General features: G+C 43.2%; 2 protein-coding genes across 9 annotated transcripts in view; both read left to right on the top strand.

Moving 5' to 3' along the window:
• The window catches only part of LOC135115204 (uncharacterized), a 16,990-nt gene extending 11,021 nt beyond the window's left edge, over positions 1-5,969 (top strand). The window contains exons 4-5 of the mRNA XM_064031717.1: positions 2,727-2,826; positions 3,281-5,969. Coding sequence (XP_063887787.1) covers positions 3,469-3,891 — 423 coding nt within the window. The 5' untranslated portion in view covers positions 2,727-2,826; positions 3,281-3,468 and the 3' untranslated portion in view covers positions 3,892-5,969. The remainder of the gene's footprint in view (positions 1-2,726; positions 2,827-3,280) is intronic.
• Positions 5,970-7,407: 1,438 nt separating this feature from the next.
• On the top strand, positions 7,408-21,266 carry LOC135115202 (uncharacterized). 8 transcript variants are annotated; one of them, XM_064031711.1, is made up of 8 exons: positions 7,408-7,619; positions 8,598-8,634; positions 8,752-8,816; positions 14,412-14,492; positions 16,827-17,564; positions 18,608-18,820; positions 19,116-19,295; positions 19,506-21,266. In XM_064031711.1, exons 2-8 carry the CDS (start codon positions 8,610-8,612, stop codon positions 20,025-20,027), a joined length of 1,824 nt encoding a protein of 607 aa, XP_063887781.1. In that variant the 5' UTR covers positions 7,408-7,619; positions 8,598-8,609; the 3' UTR covers positions 20,028-21,266. The 8 variants fall into 8 exon arrangements, with proteins under 8 accessions (XP_063887781.1, XP_063887783.1, XP_063887782.1 ...); XM_064031713.1 differs by having other exon boundaries at positions 7,411-7,619; positions 8,598-8,638; XM_064031709.1 differs by lacking the exon at positions 7,408-7,619 and adding an exon at positions 7,670-7,789.
• Positions 21,267-22,387: the final 1,121 nt, after the last annotated feature.

Raw genomic sequence — 22,387 nt, 5'->3', positions numbered from 1 at the left:
CCAGGCTTACACGTGGCAGTCCCTGTATGGAATATACCTATCTATTTCCACCTATCATCCCCATCCATAAACTCATCTAATCTTCTCTTAAAGCTCCCTAATGTCCTAGTACTAACAACATGATTACTGAGTCTGTTCCACTCATCTACCACTCTATTTAAGAACCAATTTCTTCCTATCTCTTTCCTAAACCTAAATTTTTCAAGCTTGAACCCGTTATTTCTTGTTCTATCCTGGTTGCTGATCCTAAGAATTTTGCTTACATCCCCCTTGTTATAACCCTTATACCACTTGAAGAGTTCTATCAGGTCCCCTCTTAACCTACGTCTCTCTAAAGAATGCAAATTTAACAGCTTCAATCTCGCCTCGTAAGGAATACTCCTCATCACCTGTATCCTTTTAGTCATTCTCCTCTGTATTGATTCTAAAAGACCTATATCCTTCCTGTAATGTGGGGTCCAGAACTGCACAGCGTAGTCTAAATGAGGTCTGACCAGTGCCAAGTATAACTTTAATATTACTTCCGTCCTTCTACTTTTAACACTCCTAAAAATGAATCCTAATACCCTATTTGCCCTGTTTCTGGCTTATATGCATTGTTTTCCTAGACGGAGTTCAGAACTAACTATTGACTCCAATATTTTACCCACAACAGAAGTTAAGCTGACAGGTCTATAATTAGACGCTAAAGTTTTATCTCCTTTCTGGAGATACTACATTCTGGATGGATACTACATTAGCCTGCCTCCACATTACTGGTACCTCACCTGACTCAAGTGATTTCCTAAAGACAGAAACTAACGGCTCACTAATAACCTCTTTGCATTCCTTAAGTACTCTGGGATATATTTCATCTGGTCCTGGTGTCTTGAACTTTTTAACCAATCTATCTCCTGTTCCACTATCTCCTTAGTTATGGAAATATTTGTCAGCTTCTCATCATTCAGAATTTTACTAATCTCCTCCCCAGAACTAACCAGCTCCCCATCAGCTGCCTTTAATGGACCTACAGTATCCTTATTCTTCGTCCTGTATACCTGATAAAATCCCTTGGGGCCCGTCTTCGCCTGGCTGGCTACCTTCAATTCATAATTGCCCTTAGCTTTCCTCGTTAACCTCCTGACTGTTCTAACTAATTAATTATATTGTGGCCTTAAAACTTCTTCACCTGCCCTTAATCTCTTATACGAGTATATACTTCTCTTCCGCCCTATTTAATGCTTTAACCTAGCAGTCATCCATTTAGGGTCATTTTTCTGTGATCTTATTGTTCTATACAGGATGTTTTCTAACTGACCTGTGTGCACTTTACGAAATATTTATACATCTCATCTACATTTACTTCACCTAATCCCCTCATCTCGGCCCCTACCATCCTCTCCACTCCCTCATCTACTCGCCTCGACCTCACCTCTCCCATTTCAGCATGATCTGACCCTCCAACATACTCACACCTATCTCCCCCTCTGTCTTTCCTTCGCCCCTTCCGGACACATCTTCCCTCCTCCTGTCCTACACCCTCACACCACACCTCACCTCTCTCATCTTGCCTTATCTCTCTCAACTCCGTCCCGGACCTGACCTCACCCTGCATCCGTCGCCAGTCAACTCCTTGGAGATATCTTTTTAATTCCTCAAATCCCTCAAATCCTCTTAAAATTCCCTCAGATCCCCTCAAATTCCTTTAAATCCCTCGAGGCCAAGCATTTTTCTTTAATCGCAGAGTAAATATCTGGAATAAACTTCCTGCAGGAATCGTACACAGCAATTCTATTGAATCAATAAAAAATAAAATAGACAAATATTAAAAAAAAAAAACTAATCCCCATCAAGCTCTCTTCTTGTCCGAATAATTATTTAATTCACTAATGTAATACTGGAAGGTTATGTATAATATGGAAGGTTTAGGTCGAGAAAAAGAGTGAGGAATGTACGCCTCCATGCCAGACACTATCACCTCTGTTATTTGCTCGGCACACAGAGACGGGTCTCTGACACGGAAGCAGTAGTCATTCCAAGGAAAATCAGCAAAATACCTCCTCAGGTCCCCCCAACTGGCAGAGGCAAAACGCCAGAGGCACCCCGCTTCTGGGGATCCTGAGGAGGGATTAGAGCGATAGGACAAGATAAAGATATGAGATTGTGATCGGAGGAGCCTAACGGAGAAGACAGGATGACAGTACAAGCAGAAGGATCAGAGTTAAAGAAAAGGTCATTATTCCTTTCACTACTGTAATTACGTTTTTACTACCTATCTACATTATTATTATTATTATTATTATTATTATCATTATTATTATTATTATCATTGTTATTATTATTATTATTATTTCTATTATTATTACTATGTATGTATAATATTTACAATTGGAAATTTATATTTTTATTCTACTATATTTCTATTATTTTTATTACTTTATATATATATATATATATATATATATATATATATATATATATATATATATATATATATATATATATATATATATATATATATATATATATATATATATATATATATATATATATATATATATATATATATACGCATCTTTTCCGGATTTGAAATGTTTTTGTTTTCTATATGTGTAATTAGAATATTGTAGATTTAAGTTCATGCCCCTATGCTTATATATGGACTGTCTTCCAGTCTTTCTATACGGAATAATCATTTAATTTAACTTTATAGGTAGGTATAGTGAAGTATTTAAAGTGTTTTCCAGCGAGATATATGCAGATGCTGGCCAGGCGCCAACACACCCTCGCGTCCTCCGCTCCGCCAGACTCAAGCTTCTTCCAGCACCAACAATGACTGCTCTTAAAGTATGAACAGCTCTTCATTTCTTTATTAGTTGATAAACCCTAGAATTATTACCATTTGCTACCTTCCCAATTAGGTGCATCAGTTAGCTAGATTAGTAGACTGGCTCGCTTCCGTTTTATAAAATATTGAAAAATTTTCATAATAACTGAACAATAGAGCCAAATGACATTTTTGCCAGACCACTTCACGCAGGTACAAGGGGCCATCGATATAAAATTGTTCGTGTAAGAATCCAGTTAGTGTAGGAAAAAAGTTTTTCAGCAACAGACGTGTTTCGCTATAGAATGCTCTCTCTCAGTTGTAGTAGTTTCCATCTTTAATCTTAATACATTTAAAAGAGCTCTCTCAGATTTTCTTGGGGGATAGCTATGCAAGTATTTCTGATTTGCCGTATACGATGCACCATATAGTTTGTAGTTCCGTTATTTTTTCTAATAAAATTTTTATTTTAAGAGCTAGCGCATCAGCGGAGTGCGGCTTTCCTGCCTTTGCTCGTGGTGGTGGGGACCAGGAGGCCCACCAGGAAGCCACACCGAGTCTCCTCCTTGAGGAGGGTGGCCAACTTGCTCGACAGGAGAGGGAGGCTCTTGCTCTACAAGGCCCAGATACGGCCTTATTTAGAGTATGCCGCCCTCTCCTGGATGTCCTGTGCTGCCTCACACATCAGCAAGCTCGACGGCATCCAGCGACGGGCGTTGCGACTGATGGAAGCAGCAGGTGCCCCAGCCCATCCTGAGGCTCCCGTCGACACGCTAGAACACCGCAGGGACGTGGCGGCCCTTGTGGTGTTCCACAAGGCACAGGTGCAGGGTGTGCCACATCTAGCGGGACTACGGCTGCCCACCAGAGTCACCTCGCGGGACACGAGAACGGTGTTATCCAGTGGTGACTCAGTGGAAGTGCCGCGTTCCTGCTCCAGCCAACACCAGCGCACCTTTTGGGGGAGAGTCTCCAGACTGTGGAACGTCTTCGCGTCCTCCGTCCCTCATATCAGGGGGATGGATACCCAGGACGTGAAGTTAGCAGCACACCACTGGAGGGGCTCGTTCCCAACCCCCTGCTAACAATATAAGTCCATAAAGAATATATATATATATATATATATATATATATATATATATATATATATATATATATATATATATATATATATATATATTTGTGTGTTGTGTCCCACCCCTAAAATAGGTTGCACACGGCAGTGCGCCTTCGGGTGATAATGTATCTTTGTTTAAATTAAAAAAAAAAAAAAAAAGGTAAGAAGACTCGTGTACATAGGGAGAAACCAGCCAGCCAGCCATTTACCAATGACAGCTCCTAAAGTATCTACAGCTCTCCATTCACTTAGTAGCAGGTAAAGTCAAGAATTCTGTCCATCCACTGCATTCCCAGTGAGATGCGCCCACTATCAACTGTCTATCCTTAGTGCGGCCCCCTCGTAGCTGTCCGCTCTTTGTTTACAAATGAAAGTTTGACTGTTGTGAACACTTTATAGGTTCTACTTCATTTCTATGTTTATCTTATCTTTTAACCAAGTAAGTCTTCAGCTATGTTGATGACAAAATGTTGTCTTCCCAGCTGTCCTCTTGCACGCGACTGTCCGCCCGCGAACTGTGCATGCTCAGAACCCAATGTTTACAAACAAAGGCGTATTGATAAACATGCCTGTCCTCTGCTGTCCACAACAACATGGCTGAAACAAGCTCATACCACACTCTACCTGTTTCTACCACCACCACAGCCCATCAGCCCACGCTTTCCTATACCACCATGGGAAGACATCACCAACATGTTTGCCGTACATATTCCAGCCCTACCACACAACTCCTGCTCCCCTGTCCTGGCAGTCACCCTCTTCCTCCAGCTGGAAAAGACATTGTACCAGCACTACCATCTAAAAATATATACAGATGGCTCACACTCTCTCTCCCCTCCTGCCACAGCAGCAGCAATATATGACCCTGCCACATCCACGTGCAAAACGTGGTGCTACCTCCTGAGACATGTGTGGTAACAGCTGAGCTCTTTGCTCTTCACCAGCCTACACCACCCTCCACACCACCCAAAGCAAGGGCAAAGCTGTCATCTACACTGACTCCTGTTCTCCTTACACCTGCTCTTCTCTCACCTCCCACTGTCAGCCACGGCCCATGTCCACAGCGCCCAGAGCATTCTCCTTCACCTCACCACTACAGGCTGGGAAATAACATTCCAATCAGTGCCTTCACACTCAGGAATCCGAAGCAACGAAGTCGTGGTCGTGGACGCCGCTGCCATGGTAAACCTGTCTGAAGCAAACATAACACAACCCGCTCCAGCTGCGATAGTGCCCTCCATGACGCCCTCCGCATCACTTTCATGGGTCGGCACCGCAGACAGTGACTTGTCCCCACAGCCTTGGATGAGGAAAAAGTCCTGAGCAAGGAACGTCCTTGGTCCCGCGTGTTGAATGTCGCTCTCACCCGCCTTCGTCAGGGCCACACCAAGCTCGCTCGCTCACTTCTCACCTTCATTGCCTGGGTCTGGCCCCACGGATCTTACTGCCCCTGCTGAAGACACACCGAGGAGACCATAGGACACTTCCTGCTCGAATGCCACCGCTTCCACTCACACAATGTTGTACTGTGCTCTAAACTTGAAACTGCAGCGGGCGTCCACCCCTCACTACAACCTGAAGTCATCCGCCTCACATGTGCCCACCTAAAGGAGACAGGACAACTACCTAGCCTATGATTGCTTCACAGGAGGTCACCAGGGCACATATGGTCCAAGGGAGATCATCGCAGCCCGCAAGAGGAAGAACGTGAGTGAAGATTTGGTTAAACAATTACCCAAATATAGGATTGAAATAAACCCTTTAAAATGGTCACAGCAGTCCGGCTTTCGTTTGTAAACAAGGAGCAGACAGCTACGAAAGTGCAAGCTTATAAAGGGACAGCTACGGCAGGCAGAGGCAGAGACTGCCCAGCCCTCTCTGCTCTGCCTGACTTGGCCTGAGTGCCATGCAACCATTCAAGTGCAACATGTACTGTTACATCTACAAGATTATCGGACACTCCTAGCAAGTCTGGTGCTATTCTTAAAGCAAGAAAACCGCTTGCAAGAAAGTACCGTGACGGAGGGAACCCTGCCTAGTGTCGTGTTCGTCTCGGTACTCCTGGCAGGTCAGGGATTGTGACCAGGAATTTGTCCAGCTTCCTCTTTAAGTGTTTTGTATTCACTCCCTTGATGTCACGGATGTATGCTGGGAGGGAATTGAATAGGTGGGTGCCCCTTGTTCAAATATTGCTGTGCTGGAGGGTGCTAATACTTGTGGGGGTAGTTTGAAGGGGGATGGGCTGGACGCGCTTTCTTCTTGTTCTTGCTTTTTAAGTACGTGCATGTGATGGGTTCAGATTTGGGTTGGCCAATTTGGTTTTTAATTATTTCTCAGGTATATGATTTGATATCTCTACATTTTTTTTTTTTCCAATTAGCGTCTAGTAGGCTATATTTAAAAGGCCTGATGCCTGTTGGCGGAGCAGACGAGCTTATATATATATATATATATATATATATATATATATATATATATATATATATATATATATATATATATATATATATATATATATATATATATATTATTTTCATCCTCTGCTTTCTTGTAGATACTTAAAAAGACTTCATGCATTGCTTCTGGTGCTCTTGATTGTTTCGTATGGCAGTGGAAGGGTTAAACCACTCGGCATTAGTGAAAAAATTGTTATCTTCTCCCGGCCGGGATCGAACCCTTGACGCCGGTATCCCTCACCAGTGCTCCTAAATTCTGACAGTATAAAGTACTTTCTTATTCTGGCAGTGATGAACACTTTTGTATCTTAAAAGAGATGTGCTATGCAGGCTACGTATCTTGGGAACGATATGCTATATGGTAATGGTGATAAAAAGTCATACTTGCGAAATTAACCATTTCCTGTTGTCTTTCATCATAATACATGCAAGCATCTGATTATGGAAAAGAATTGCGTTACCGGCATTCAGTGGGTTAATGCGTTAGTGGCTCCAGCGAGAGTACATACGTGGTCTGTACTGCGGTAAGCCTGGGAGCCACCAGCTGCTACATAGTCTGGGGAAGACTGTACCCGTCCTGAACACGTGTCTCCTCAATCACTCTTTTGTCGTTGTCGAGTTCTGTCCTTACGAACACATGCTTTCCTCCATTTCGCTAAAATCATATATCGTGGCATTTTGAATAATAATATATATATATATATATATATATATATATATATATATATATATATATATATATATATATATATATATATATATATATATATATATTCCTGATAGTGCGATAATGGTACGGAATTACGACGCGATACCGTACTGTACGGTACGGAAGGTGTGGTACGAAACAAAGCACATGTGGATTATGGATACGAAATTACGGTACGGTATTTTTGTCAGGTATGGAGTAGCATTATGGAGTACTATATCATACCGTACTGCGAGTCTTGGTCAGGCGTAGCTCATAAATCATTGCAAACTGAATGCTGTTATAGTTTGTTGAGAAACGCTCGTACGCCTGGCAGCGGGGAGTCTGTCAGAGGATGACAAGTCTGGGCTGGTCTGCAGTCTGCAGTCTACAGCTTCGCTTTGCACTTCACAGTCTGCATACTTGCGTGGCACACCTGGTGGTGAGCTTAGTTGTGATAAGCCAATCAATCTTCAAGGCAAGGCCAGGCTTACTGTGGAGCAGTACGGGATGGCAACACATATGAAGGTTGAAGGGAGCTGAAAATTCAAGGTTAGTAGAGAAGGAATGAGGCATTAGGTTGAAGAGTGGGAAACAAAGCTGTTGGTATCCCGTGGATGGGGGCAGGCGAATGTTGCCGGCGTGGAAGCTCACTGCCTGCCAGATGTGGGTGCAAAGTTGACACCTTACGGGCCTTACTTTTCAGCAACAACTCGCACGGCGTGAGTATTTAGTTGCTACGGCTACGTGACAAGGGCAGTGATGACATTAGCGGATATCTTGCTAGATCTAGCGGGTGCAGAAGTGTTACATGAAAACAGAGTCGTATCACTAGTTTAAGTGCTGCGCCAGACTCTAGTGGAAGAGGCGTGTCGGCATCATGGTGTTATTGACTTGTGGCGGGAGCACGTCCTCACATTTTTGGCGTATTATCTCGACTAATTTCAGCAGGCTTTTGTGGAAGTTATTATGAAGCTGAATGCTGTTGTCATTATCCAAGTGTCATTATCCAAGTGCTAGTCTAACAAGAATTAATCTCTAGCATGTGAAAGCTAAGTACAACAACGTGCCAGTAGAGAGCTGCGAAGTAAGGCGGTGAGGTGATGTGCGCTGTGAAGAGGTGACCACGGTCTGTGAGAGATGCAGTAACTGACTTGACGCATACCGTATGAGACATTCTCTGACCATAACTATTTTTAAAGGCCACGGATGACTTACTGGGTTCTTATGAGTGTTTCTCTGTGTTAATAATGTGGAAATCTTGTTAATCTGTCTCGAAAACCATAATAACAAGAGGCTTTTGAAAGTAGTGTAGGTGCGGCACAGAAGTATTTCAGAATAAGGTCCCGGGTGCCACGTTCCCACAGTACACAGTACGTAGTGATTATTCAGTAGTGCTTAGAATTCGGTAACACTTACATTCTTTACTTTCACTGTTATTAACATTTTACAATGATCTGAGGTTCCGTTTTATGCCATCAGTGCCCCTTGAAAAACAGAGAGCTAAATCAGCTGATATATTGTTTGCAGATCAGGACAAAAATGAGGGAAAAAATCTACAAAGAAAGTGAGTGCGTAATGTCACTCGACTGTTGTCAATGATTACACAATGGATTTAAAATGCAAATAGTGCTGAATATGTGAGTCTTGCTTGTTAATTTACTGTATCTTGTGTTCATTCTAGATGTGATGGGCGGGCAGGAGAGTAGAGAATGTGCGGCGGCAGAACATGAACAGGAGATGGGTGAGGTAAGAGTTAGGAAGGTCAAGGAATGTGGATAAGATAGACAGACATTGCGGGGGTGTGGGACGTGATAAGCAGTACAACGTTAGGGAGCTCGTGGTGAAAGTCCAGTGAGTGAAGTGTTCCGGGAGGAGCGGAGTGAGCAGAGCCGCGCGGTTACTTTACAACACGACCAGGAGTGACTCAGGCAACAATTACATCTCCGTGTCTCATGACGTCACCGAGGAACTATTGAGCTACCCGAAGTGATTCACCCCATAGTGGCATAGCTTGTAACATACACAGACTCGGCAAGTACTACCAGGGAATTGTAACATCACATGGGCCGTATTAACAAAGGTTGTTAGTCTTTGTCTCAGCCTTCTGCTTAGACTTGTGCTTATCTCCTAAGAGTGCTTAAAGCTGTGGGGAGCCGAACTCTTTAAGTCCAAGTATGAAATAGTGAAAGAGCAAAACAATAAAATCTTATATTTAGCAATTTCGAGTTAATAGTGCAATCTTTTTACATTTTTTTTATTAAATAAAAAATAATAATTTATCAACGATTTTGTAAAGATATGAGTGCATAAATTTGTTTATTAATAAGCAAATTAGATCCCGCGCAAGGTGGGTATATTGTTTACGACCTTGAGGCAGCGTTGCCGCGCCACTCCCACTCAGCAGCGCCTCCTGTCCTTTTTCTATAGTATGGAGGAGATGATGACCCCTAAGGGCGAAAAGGCCAGTAGAGAAAACCCAGCTGGACCAATGGCGAGACTTTCCTTCTTCATTAAGTCATTATTATGAGGAAATATGTAGCCTGAAGGCCTTCACTCACTCAGCGGCACTAAAAAAGCTGCATGGGGCTCTGTTAATGAAAAGGTAAATGAGGCACGCGAGCAACAAGACACAGGAAGATCCAAGGTCATCAATGCTGCATTTCCCATTGGCTAAATAACACTGTAATTATTACTTTAATTACTAAAGTCAGCGCATCACTCCTTCCCTGGGGCTCTCCAAGGCCTCTCCCGCCATTTGTCACAAATAACACTTGTGAGAGAGAGAGAGAGAGAGAGAGAGAGAGAGAGAGAGAGAGAGAGAGAGAGAGAGAGAGAGAGTTGGATGGGTGGTACTCTTACGTTATAGTTGAACGTCGCTTCGTCGTCACGAAAGGATGAGTAGGCGGAGTATCTATCATGATTACACCTAGTCTCGCTACCATTGCCTGTAAATCTGAGTTAAGTTTACCCTGAATTTACTCTTATAATTGCCTTCATAATCCACATGTAACACCAAAGCATAATTTTTGTCAATTAAGTCTGGCTCTCAAACATCTGATGTCACAATAGTGTCGTGCTTTTATGTTGCACGATCTCGCTGTGTCCCTAATCTTTAACACTGGCTTTTGTGGGTTCCCAAAAGAAAAGTCAGATGACGAAGGATAAGTGTCCTGAAACCTCCATCTTGAAAGAATTCAGTTCATAGGGACGAGGAAATACAGATGCAAGGAGAGAGTTCCAGAGTTTACCAGAGAAAGGGATGAAAGACTGTGAACACTGGTCAATTTTTGCATTAGAGAGGTGGACAGAATAGGGATGACAGAAAGAAGAAAGTCTTGTGCAGCGAGGCCGCGGAAGGAGGGGAGGCATGCAGTTAGCAAGCTCAGAAGAGTAGTTAGCATGAAAGTAGCAGTGGATGATACCAAGAAATGCAACATTGCGGCGATGAGAGAGAGGCTGAAGACAGTTAATTAAAAGAGAGGAGTTGATAAAATTAAAAGCTTGTCGGAGAACAGTTTCAGACGGTCGTTTAACTACTTCACTGCGACATGAAACAGTTAGGAGCACCAGGGGCAATGTGTGAAGCCTTTCTAAGCATGTACAAGAAAATCAGCGATTGAAAATAATAGTTTGGAGGTAACTGTAGAACAAATAAAGATGTCTTAAAGTGATTAAGAAAAGATGTGGCGAATAGCAGTTAGAGGGTCAAGACATGTAAAGAATTTCACCATACAGCTTTGTACGCCAATTTCTCTATAGTTATTAGCGTCGTTAACATCTCTTATTTTTGTATAGAGGCACAATAACACCAGTAAGCCACTCTGACGCAAAACCACCAGTATCAAGGACTTTGTTAAATAATTTTACGTACAAGGGACAAAGTAGATCTTGTGTGCGCTTGATATATTCATTAATGATGTTATCACTACCAAGAGACATGTCGTGTTTCAATTTACTTATGCATTTTTTTTATTTTTTATTTATTTATCTTTTTTTTTTATATATCAGCTTGAGTGATAGGGTTGCTAAGTATTGGCAAGTTAACACCATTATCTATTTCGTACTGTATGTTCTCATCTAGTTCTTTGTTCTCTGTATAAAATAATTTGAAATGATCATGAAATTATTTTGTCAAGTGATATCTGACTTGGCTCAGTAAATTGTTTGACTTAATATCTTTCAGTAGGTTTTTGGGTCTACTCGTTTTTTTTTTTTTTTTCTTAAACTGTTGAAGTATATTAGCTGTTTCCTTGTTTTCAACTCTTTTTATGTTTTTCTTTCTTTTATACTTCGTACTTTTTTTCTATCATAGCCATTTACGTTATTGTGCGTTTTTTTTTTTTTTTGTCTGTTATATTTGTTTTTTAGCTTTATGATATTATCTTCTGTTGTTATAATATTGTTTGTCGTATCCTGTCATGTTAGCATTATTACTTATCTTAACATATTTTCTTATACCATATTGTGGAAAAACTCTTAAAGCAAGCTCTAGTAATACACATTCTAATTGTTAACTTACGTCATTAACCGACAATCCTCCATATTCATGACCAGTTCATTCACTCTGCTCACATCAACACTTCTCTCACACTCACTTTTCCTTTCATTCTCCCATCTTTCTGGTCTCAAACAAACTGCATTACTTTCCTGCTTACCACACTCACTTGTTTTGCCGCCACGCTTTCAAACTCCAGTCGAGTATGCAATTCACAATGTACATCTGAGTATAATGGGTCAAAACTGGGTATCTCAAACTCTTAACAAATTTAACAATATTCCACGTACCATGAACACGATGTATGATTATGTTATAAGTTGTGTAAAAATTCTCCACTCCACAATCATCATCCACTCTTCCATTAAAGATACTTTCATTATTGTATTATTATGTTATTATATTATTATATTATTATATTATTATTTACGTACCTCAAGCAACTTCTTGCTATATGAGCTTCTGTCAGAGGTGACATCTTAATTAAATCTGTTCTCTGAAAAACCTAAAGATTTTAAAATAACATGAATATCTTCAGTTAGTAATACGTACTCGTTATCTTCGCCCACTTGACTAATGTCGAACAAAGTACCTGTATGAGCATCAGAATTAGTTTGATTTGAATCAAATGATTTAAATCAGGTGATTCAAATCGTTTTAAATCAGAGTAAAAAACCATGATTTAAGTAAAAATTAAATATATATACTGTGTTAAAAATTGTTTGTCTTGAGAGTGAAAAATCATGATATAATGAAATGAAATTTACTTTATTGAAAGTTATATGAGTTACATTGAGAGACAAAAAAAAAAAAAATTAAATGTACTGTATTGCAAATTGTTTAAGTGTTATATTGACAGTAAAAAAAAAAAAAAGAATCTAAATAAACTATACTGTACTATACTATACTATACTCTTATATTTAGAATAATAATCATGATTTAAATTTAAAAAAATAAATAAATATTAAAAGTGATACAAGTGTTATATTGAGAGTAAAAAATCATGATTTAAATAAAAATAAAATAAACTATTTTAGAATTATTTAAGTGTATTAAGTGTAGTATTTAAGAGAAGGGTAGGCCTCCTTTTATTCATTAATGATCTAACCCAAACTTCTTGTCCTATCTACTCCTATGGTGATGATACCACCTTGCACTTTTCCATGTCTTTTCTTAGACGTCCCACCCTTTAGGAAGTAAACAGTTCATGCACGGAAGCCACACAACGCCTGATTTTGGATCTCTAAAATTTCAGATTGGCCAGAGCTAACTTAGTATTTATTGTTCAATGCTTCAAAAACTTAATTCCTTCATCTGTCAACTCAACACAACCTTCCTGACGACTATCCCTTTATGTTCAATGACACTCAACTGTTCCCCACTTCTACACTGAATGTCCTAAGGCTGTCCTTCACTTATAATCTAAAATAGAAACTTCACATAAATTTTTTTGCTAAAAACAGCTTCTATGAAGTTTGGTGTTCTGAATCGTCTCTACCAGTTTTTCTCAACGCCTCCCCCCCCAGCTGCTAACTCTGTACAAGGGCCTTATCCATCCATGTATGTAGTATGCTTGACATGCATGGGGTTGTTCCACTCATGTTGTTCTTTTAGACAAGGTGAAATCAAAAGCTTTTTGTCTTATTAACTCGTCTCTTCTAATTGACTGTCTTCAGCCTCTTTTTCATCACTGCAATGTTGTATTTCTTGCTATCTCATGCCGCTATGTTTATGCTAACTGCTCTTCTTGTCTTGCTAACTGCATGCTTCCCCTCCTTCTGTGGCCTCATTGCACAAGACTTCTTTCTCTCACTTCTCTAATGCAAGAATTAACTAGTATTCTCAAGCATTCATCCCTTTCTTTGGTGAACTCTGGAACTCTGCCTGCTTTTGTATTTCCACTTTCCTAGGACGTGAACTTTTCAAGAGGGAGGTTTGAAGAGACTTATCCTGTAATTTTTTACTACAGTAAAATCCCTCTCATCCGGCATTCGAGTATCCGGCAGCTTCAAGTATCCGGCACATTTTTCCCCGAGCCTTAAAATCAATAAAAAATCAATGTATACTCATAAAATCGATTAAAATTCCCGCGCTAGGCATACTTTGTCCCCTCGCCACCAGAGCGCACTGCTTCGCACAACCCGCGGCCCACTGCACTGTGTTTACTCAGTGACTCAGTCCCGCGTGTGCACTGTTTATCGCCTGACGCCGTCATCATGCCTAAAGTTGTACAGTGTTAGTACAGTAGTATTGTGTGTTGCTGAGTGTGAGGTGGCAGCGCGGGTGGCGACGCGCGGCACGGCGATCAGCTGATCTTTGTTATGGTAAGATGCGTGAGTGTAGGGTGGTGATTGTGGACATAATTTCACTTATATTCAAGTATTCGGCAACTTCTGGTATCCGGCATGTCGGCGGTCCCGTTGATGCCGGATAAGAGGGATTTTACTGTACTGCTTTAGACTCTGTTCGGCACCAGTGTTTTTTTTTTTTTTTTTTTTTTTTACAGTTTTGTTGCCCTTGGGCGGTGCACTTCTTACATAAAAAAAAGTACCTGCTATATGTGGTAACCCATTTCTTCATCATACACCTTTCATACACAACTCGACGGCCATCACCCACAGGTCGCAGCTAAGGCCACATACTTAACTAGGCAGATTTTCAGTAGTGTCTCTCCAGCTAATAATTTACAAATTTTTGTCAGTTTATCAGTAGAACCGATAAAACACCCTTGAAACCACTGGAACTTGAACTAGAGCCTGTTGAGGGTAGTGGAGGTGTGGCGTATGTTTCAGAATATATGTATTGGCGCTCCTAAAAGATACTCATATGTCTGTCACTCCCACAGGCCTGTCTGCGGGGCACCATGGACCCTGCATGCAAGGGCGGTAAGGCAGCAGATATGGAGGCTCAGAAAGACAGCGACAAGGTAGGCGTTATCAAACAGTAGTACTAGAGGAACGGCAGCAGTAGAGGGAGATAAGGTAGAAGAGTATGGAGGGCAGAGGCAGGGGAGTGTTGTCAGCAGGAGTGTTGAGGACAGAGGAGTCTTAAGGTAGGCGCACACTTGTTCGCATCGTACGGACGGCACGCATCGTACTCATCGGATTGTTTTTGGGGTCAGCGCACATTGGTCCGCATCGTACGGACAGCACGCATCGGACGGATCGGATTTTCTGCGCACATTGTCGGCATTGGACCATTCACCACCCGCAGTTGTGAAGCTGAGCTCTCTCTGGAAGGACATACTCCATATTTTTCTAGTGTATAAAGTTGTGAAAATGTTGAACAGTGATAGTGAAGAGGAAGAAATTGTAGTGGTTAGCTGTATGCTGGCGGAAGAAGAAGAACAGAAAGTTAAAAAAAGGAAAACATGGATTCACAACATAAACAGGAAAAGGCTGGAATTTGGAGAAAAATCTAAAAACAGTCAGTGAGTTAATATAACATTATATATTATGTATAAGCAAAGCATAGCTATGCAAACAGAAAAAATAAAATAAATACCGAAGAAGGTTTGCATCCGACCGCGACGGCGCTCTGGCTGCAACTGACGATGGGGTCGCACATTTGCCGGCAAATGCCGTAGAGGCCATCCGCATCGTTCGTACGCATCGGATTGAATGCTCTTTCGGGGATCCTCGTCGGCATTGCCGATGTCCGATGCGTACGACGCGGTCAAATGCGCGCAGACCCATTTGAAATAATGTAAAGAATACTAAAATCCGATGCGTACGATGCGTGCCGTCCGTACGATGCGAACAAGTGTGCGCCTACCTTTATCAGCAGGAGTCTAGAGGGCAGGAGAGTGTTGTCGGAAGGAGTGTAGAGAACATGGACAGTGGAGTGTTGTTGGCAGGAGTTTGGAGGGCAGGGGCAAGGGAGTGTTGCCAGCAGGAGTGTGGAGGACATTGGCAGGGAGTGTTGTCAGCAGGAGTGTGGAGGGCAGTGGCAGGGAGTGTTGTCAGCAGGAGTGTGGAGGGCAGTGGCAGGGAATGTTGTCAGCAGGAGTGTGGAGGGCAGTGGCAGGGAATGTTGTCAGCAGGAGTGTGGAGGGCAGTGGCAGGGAGTGTTGTCAGCAGGAGTGTGGAGGACAGTGGCAGGGAATGTTGTCAGCAGGAGTGTGGAGGGCAGTGGCAGGGAATGTTGTCAGCAGGAGTGTGGAGGACAGTGGCAGGGAATGTTGTCAGCAGGAGTGTGAAGAGCAATGGAGTGTTCTCAACAGGAGTGTGGAGGGCAGGGACAGGTGAGTGTTGTCAGCAGGTGTGTGAAGAACAGGGGAGTGTTGTCAGCATGAATGTGCAGAGCAAGGGAGTGTTGGCAGCAGGAGTGCAGAGGGCAGGGGAGTGTTGTCAGCAGAAGTGTGAAGGGCAGGGGAGTGTTGTCAGCATAAGTGTAGAGGGCAGAGCAGTGTCAGCAGGAATGTGGAGGGCGTGACCAAGGGAGTATTGTCACCATAAGTGTGGAGGGTATGTGCAGGAGAGTGATGTCAACAGGAGTGTGAAGGGCAGGACAGTGTTATCATTGTCAGCAAGAGTGTGAAGGGCATGGACAAGGGAGTGTTGTCAGCAGGAGTGTGGATGGCAAGGGAGTGTTGTCAGCAGGAGTGTGGAGGGCAGGGCAACGTTGTCAACAGAAGTATGGAGGTCATGGGCAGGGAAGTGTTGTGAGCATGAGTGTGGAGGGAAAGAGGCAGGAGTGTGGAGGGTAGTGGAGTGTTGTCAGTAGGAGTGAAACGCAGGGGAGTGTTTACAGGAGTGTGGAGGCCAGAGGAGTGTTGTCAGTAGGAGTGTGAAAGGCAGGGGAGTGTCGTTTACTCAGGAGTGTGGAGAGCAAGGGAGTGTTGTCAGCAGGAGTGTGAAGCGCATGGGAGTGTTGTTTACAGGAGTGTAGAGGGTAGGGGAGTGTTGTCAGTGGGAGTGTGGAGGGCATGGGCAAGGGAGTGTTGTCAGCAGGAGTGTGGAGGGCAGGGGAGTGTTGCCAGCAGGAGGTGTGGTGAGGTTGGCAGGTGAGTGGGTGGTGTTGGAACATTGCAGCCAGGCAGAAAGTTTGGAACAAGAGATGTGAGATTTTTTTTTTTTTTTTTTACCACTCCCAACCCTTCAGGATACTTCCTCCCCTTCCTCCCTGGAAGGCGTGAGATTCATGCCCTCCTTTCCATGAGCAAAAACATATAATTCCTTGTTTGATGATGTAATGGAGTGTGTCTTGCCCTACCTTGGATTCCTGCCGCCTCGCTGCTTTCACGTTGCTTCTGTTGCAGGGCTATAACCCCGAGGAGTGCCCCGTCTGTATTTCGGCCTTCGATGACGTGATGCAGCGGCCCCGCAACTTGCCCTGTGGCCACACATTTTGTACATCGTGCATCAATGGACTCAAGGAGCTGGGTCACGTCACCTGCCCCAACTGTCGCCTCGTACACGTCGTGCCTGATGCGGGGCAGTTCCCCATCTCCTACATCACCGAGGACTTCATAAGGAGACTGCGAGGCACGGCACCAGCCTCCCTTCTAGGCAAGGCCGGGAAAGACGCAGGAGAGCCTGTGCCATCACTTGACATGCAGCCTGATGTGAAGGGAGCGGAGTGTTTGAGCCGGGCAATACGGTCCATGCTGCAGGAGCAGGAAGAGAAAGTCCTGGCCACCATCCGGGGGTGCCAGGAGCTCCAGGTGCAGCTGGATCACTACCAGACATCCCTGGGGGTGTGGGGAGAGCAGCAACAGCACCTGGAAGACAGACTTCAGACACTGGTGGACAGGAGCAAGGGTGCCAGGCTGCTGGTGAGGCAGGAGGAGGCCCAGGTGGAGGACAAAAGGAAGCAGGTGCAGCAGGGGGAGCAACAGCAACACCTAATGTTACGTAGGCTACGCTCGGTCACCTCAAGACAGGAGGCTTTCGAGGCTATTGATGATGCAGACCTGCTTGCCGACCAGGAGAGCCAGAGGACGCAGGCGTGGCAGGAAATGTTTCCTAAAGTGCCCACTGTTGCCACAATCAGGAAGGTGAGTGCACTCCCAAATCTCGGCCTAGGATATTCCTCATTAGGATTAAGAATAATAATGAGCTGACGGGAACACACATTCCCAGCAGTAACAGGTTGCCTCTCAGCTTCCCCCACCGGGGCGGGGTTTCCACACCGCGCTAGCAGACTCGAAATGCTTCACAGAAGTTTGGGAAGAAAGGTTAGACTGCTTCATGTCTAACGTATGTTTAACACCTAGTGACATTCACCTCCTGTCAGTGAGGAGTTCATGGCACTTAAAAAAAAAAAAAAAAAAAAAAAAAAAAAAAAAAAAAAAAAAAAAAAAAAAAAATATATATATATATATATATATATATATATATATATATATATATATATATATATATATATATATATATATATATATATATATATATATATATATATATATATATATATACACAGTAAAGGACGAGGAGTAGTACTCGACCAAACGTAACCTAAGTTAACCAAACCTCTCGATGCCCCTAAGTGTTTGGTCTGCCGGTGCCTTGTGTCGCAGAAGAAGCGTGGTCACATTAAGGAAATCTGCTGGTGGGGCAATCAGGGTGGGCTTGACTCCTCTTAGGCCAAGGTAATTGTCACGGCCTGTTGTGTAACATGTGGTGTACATAAAGTATCGTGGCTGGAAGTTCGATTCCCAGACGCTCCTTCTCATGGCCTAACTCTTCTGTGTTTTAAAACTCGAGCTATTACAAATGAAATACAAGTGGTTCGTATTGAATGAGGATGCCGCATTAACAAGGACAAAGGTTGAAGGTCGTAGAAAATCTCGTGCAGCAAGTCCGTCGGAAGGGAAAGCCTGCATGCGCAAGTTCAGAGGACCAGTAAACATGAAAGTAACGGTATTAAAGTGCAGGTCATGCAATACTGCGGCTGTGAATCAGAAGTCAAGGCAGTCTGTTAAAAAAAAGGGAGTTGACTTTCTAGCACATTTTACCCGTGCTATAGATGTACAATGAAGATCTGCACCATTCCTAAAACATTTTTTGTGTTCTAAGGATATTGAATCTGGCGTTCCAGATGAGGGTGACGTCGAGGGCAGCCTTGAAAGCTGTGCAGACTATGGAGGCAGCCCTGGATGCGAAGAACATGGAGGAGAACACGGAGAACGCAGAGGGCACAGTTGATACAGAGGGCGCTTGTGGTGATGACGAAGCAGAAACCAGTGCCCCTGCAGCCCCGCCTTCCACTATCCTGACGAGGCTGGAGGCCCTGCTAGCGCCAACTCTAGAGGTGTGTGTGTGTGTGTGTGTGTGTGTGTGTGTGTGTGTGTGTGTGTGTGTGTGTGTGTGTGTGTGTGTGTGTGTGTGTGTGTGTGTGTGTGTGTGTGTTCAAGACTTCCAGCAGCATTATTATATAAAAATTCTCTCTCTCTCTCTCTCTCTCTCTCTCTCTCTCTCTCTCTCTCTCTCTCTCTCTCTCTCTCTCTCTCTCTCTCTCTCTCTCTCTCTCTCTCTCTGCTTAGCTAACAGGCAGACATTACCGCCCTACATTTGCCTTCCCACCAGCCATTGCCTCTGTCCGGCAGGCCGAGGATCTTTACTTACTGATGCCGCCCACCAGGAGTCTGCTGGAGGCGGGCCTGGTCTTCGCCACCCACACAATTGAAGGTGAGAAACGGTACGCTCAAGTAAGCCTTCAAGACGATTGCCTGTACCTCCACTCCCTACAGGACCAGCGCCCACCTCCTAGAGCCGCAGTGGTGCCGGTGAGTCTCATGCCTGCAGTAATCTCAGTTGTGTTGCTGAAGATTAGATTTGTAACGGAGAGTTTAACTGGGGATTCTAGCGCAGGGCCACTGATGTACTGTTCACTTAAGGTTGTAGTGTTAGTAAAGGTGATATAAGTAATAGTAGTAGTACTTTGCGTGTGTGTGTGTGTGTGTGTGTGTGTGTGTCACGCTGGTGTGTGTGCACAGATTGACGAGGTGGTCCCGGTCGCTCCACCCTGCCTTGTCTTCCTGGACCTGACGTGGCCGGACAGCCCTCCTTGCCGGGTGCTGGTGCGGCTCATTCCCGACACACCGCTGGGACGACAGTTCATTTGGCTGTGCACGGGGGAGAGGGGGCCCTGTTACGCCAATACTACGTTCTTTCATCTGAAGTACAGCGGACAGCCAGGCGAGCGTGTGTCAGGGGGAGACTACGAGAGGAACAACGGCAAGGGAGGAAGCCCCTTGCTGCCTGACCTCGACAAGGGGGATTACCGCGAGTCACGCCGGGCGGGGGCAGTGCACGCTGTTTGGCGCGGTGATGACAGGTCCAACTGGAATTCCAATTTTGGTATCCTCATAAAGGACTTGGAGGAGGAAGGAGACCCTGTGGACACTGTGTTTGGTGAGATAGAGGCTGGCATGGAAGGGGTGATGGAGGCAGCCAAGCAGTACTACATTACAGATGTGGTTGTGAAGGACTGCGGTGTGGTGTTATGGGCGGAGTGAACCATCGCCACCACAATCACCACCACAGAGCTTGCAAAAAATGATATAAATTTATTCTCTACTTGATTGTATTTTCTGCTTGCACTGAAACATTCCTTAGCGCTGCCTCAATGATGCTTTTGTTGTGGAACACTCGCCAGAACGCCTGTGTTCTTGTAACCTTGCTGCTGTTTGTCTCATTGTGTATGTGTGGGTGCATGCGTGCGTACTTGTGCGAGTATACATCACCCTAGTCACTATATATTTTTATTTTATCATCCTAGTCACTATATATTTATATTTTGAGTTTCGAAATTTGTAAGTTTTCCATTACAGAGGTCTGGTTATGCTGCTGGTAATGGTAGTCAGGGTGAGTGATAATGGCAGTTAGTTAGGATTAGTGGTATTGGTAGTGAATTAGGATGGGAGGTAATGGTAGTTTGTCGGATTAGTGGTATTGGTAGTGAATTAGGATGGGTGGTAATGGTAGTTCGTCAAAATGAATGGCAATGGTAATCAGGGTGAGTGGTGATGGTGGTTAGTAAGGATGGGTGGTAGCAGTTAGTTAGGATGGTCAGTATAAAACCAGAGAGCAGTCCATTACCTTCACAGAACGGCCCCGTATTCTGAAACCGTTTGCTCTCACTACGACTATTTTCAATCACGGGGATGATTAGCCAATTTCTCAAGAGTTTCTCCTGTTAACAATGCAGAAAATCTTGTTAATCTGTCACTAGGATATCATTAAGAACTGTAACTTCAACTACAGTCTTTTGAAAGAGAGGCGTGGTGCAGAAGTGTTTCAAAATGTCCCAAGTATTGTAGCGTCGCCTCTGGTTTGCTATTTGCAGCAATGTTCTCAATGGCCTTTTAGGATCATATTTTGGAACCCTTCTATGCCACAGTCCGACTGCTTTCAAAAAAGACTTGTTGAAGTAACAGGCTTTTAAGTTTTTTCTTTTTTCTTTTTTTATGGTTTGAGTGACAGATTAACAAGATTTTTTCTACGTTATTATCAGGAGAATCTTGAGAACGCAGTTAATCATCATCTCTGTGGCTTTTAAAAATAATTGTGATGAGAGCAAAGAGTTTCAGAATACGGATCTTATACTCCTGAGACCTTTCATGAGAGGGGGTCAAATAAGGTTCAGAAAATATTACATCATTACAGTATAATATACTATGCTTCATGTATTCATGGGTTGTAAACTACAACTAAGTAGAATTTTCCAGTTTTCCAATAAAGGATGAAATTGTGAACGTTTTATTATTGTTAAGGTGGATTGGTACGAAACCTTATTCTTAAACATTTTCTTGTTAGAAATGTTTTCAACTGTGACAGATTATCAGTTGGGTTATCATGGGTGCTTTTCCTCTCTGTGATACAAAACCCTTGTTCAACTATCAACCCTCTGGAAAATTTTGATTACTGCCACTAAAACCTGTTCAAGTAATCTAGATCAGACGTTTAGGAATATCGACCAAGTGCTTGAATAGCGAATGTGTGATAATTGTGGCGGGGAGTTAAAGTAATAATAACATTAGGATAATGATAATACTGGGCTGTTTCACAAACAATCTGGATCTGGCTCGGTTTGAGGTTGGTAATGTATATCGCATTGGGTGCAGTGCAGTATTTCATACCAGCTTTGAGAAAAGAATGCAGAAGGTTAACTGTGCCATGCGCCGTGTGCGTGACTCGACGAGGAATCTTTCAAGCCCGAGGCAGATAATGATGATCTCGCTAACTGAAACGACCACCACGTGACGTTGAAGCCTCATATACTACCAAAATTACTGAACAGGTGAAGGATAATTATAATTAGTATTGAGATGATTTATATCAAGCCAGCTATCCCACACAGGGTGGCCCAGACAAGGCGCCACACTCAGACGCATCATTCAGATCCTTCCCGGGGGCTTTCTCCCCTCAAAACGCTTTGCTCTCTTCCCACGACTATTCAAAGGTTACATAGATGATTAATTGATTTTCAGGTATTTCTTCTGTTAATAAAGTAGAAATCATGATAATCTGTAGAAGCGTAAAGCTACTCTTTAAATCAGAGTAACATTTATAAACATGTATTTTCTTTAAGTCACCTCAGCCCTCGGTGGATAGGGAAGTCTGTCTCAACCACTGTATTCATGCATCTCGCAACAGGCGATTAAAAGACGGAACGAGTGAGCTAGGAAACTCTTCCTTTTTTGTATGGTATCCTACGAACAGACAAGGAAATCTACAGCATTAAGATGATTACTTGTTTACGCTTACTCTTGTTTAAAAACATGATAGTTAAAAAATAAAAAAAATAAAAAATGTTAATCATGTTTGTGGGATTAGAACAGTGGTTCCCAAACTTTTTCAGGTCTTCACCCACTTT

This window comes from Scylla paramamosain, chromosome 29 (genome assembly GCF_035594125.1).
Source record: "Scylla paramamosain isolate STU-SP2022 chromosome 29, ASM3559412v1, whole genome shotgun sequence".
Taxonomy (NCBI): Eukaryota; Metazoa; Arthropoda; class Malacostraca; order Decapoda; family Portunidae; genus Scylla; species Scylla paramamosain.
Note: the sequence above shows the minus strand (reverse complement) of the source record. Positions and strands in the feature narration are given on the sequence as shown.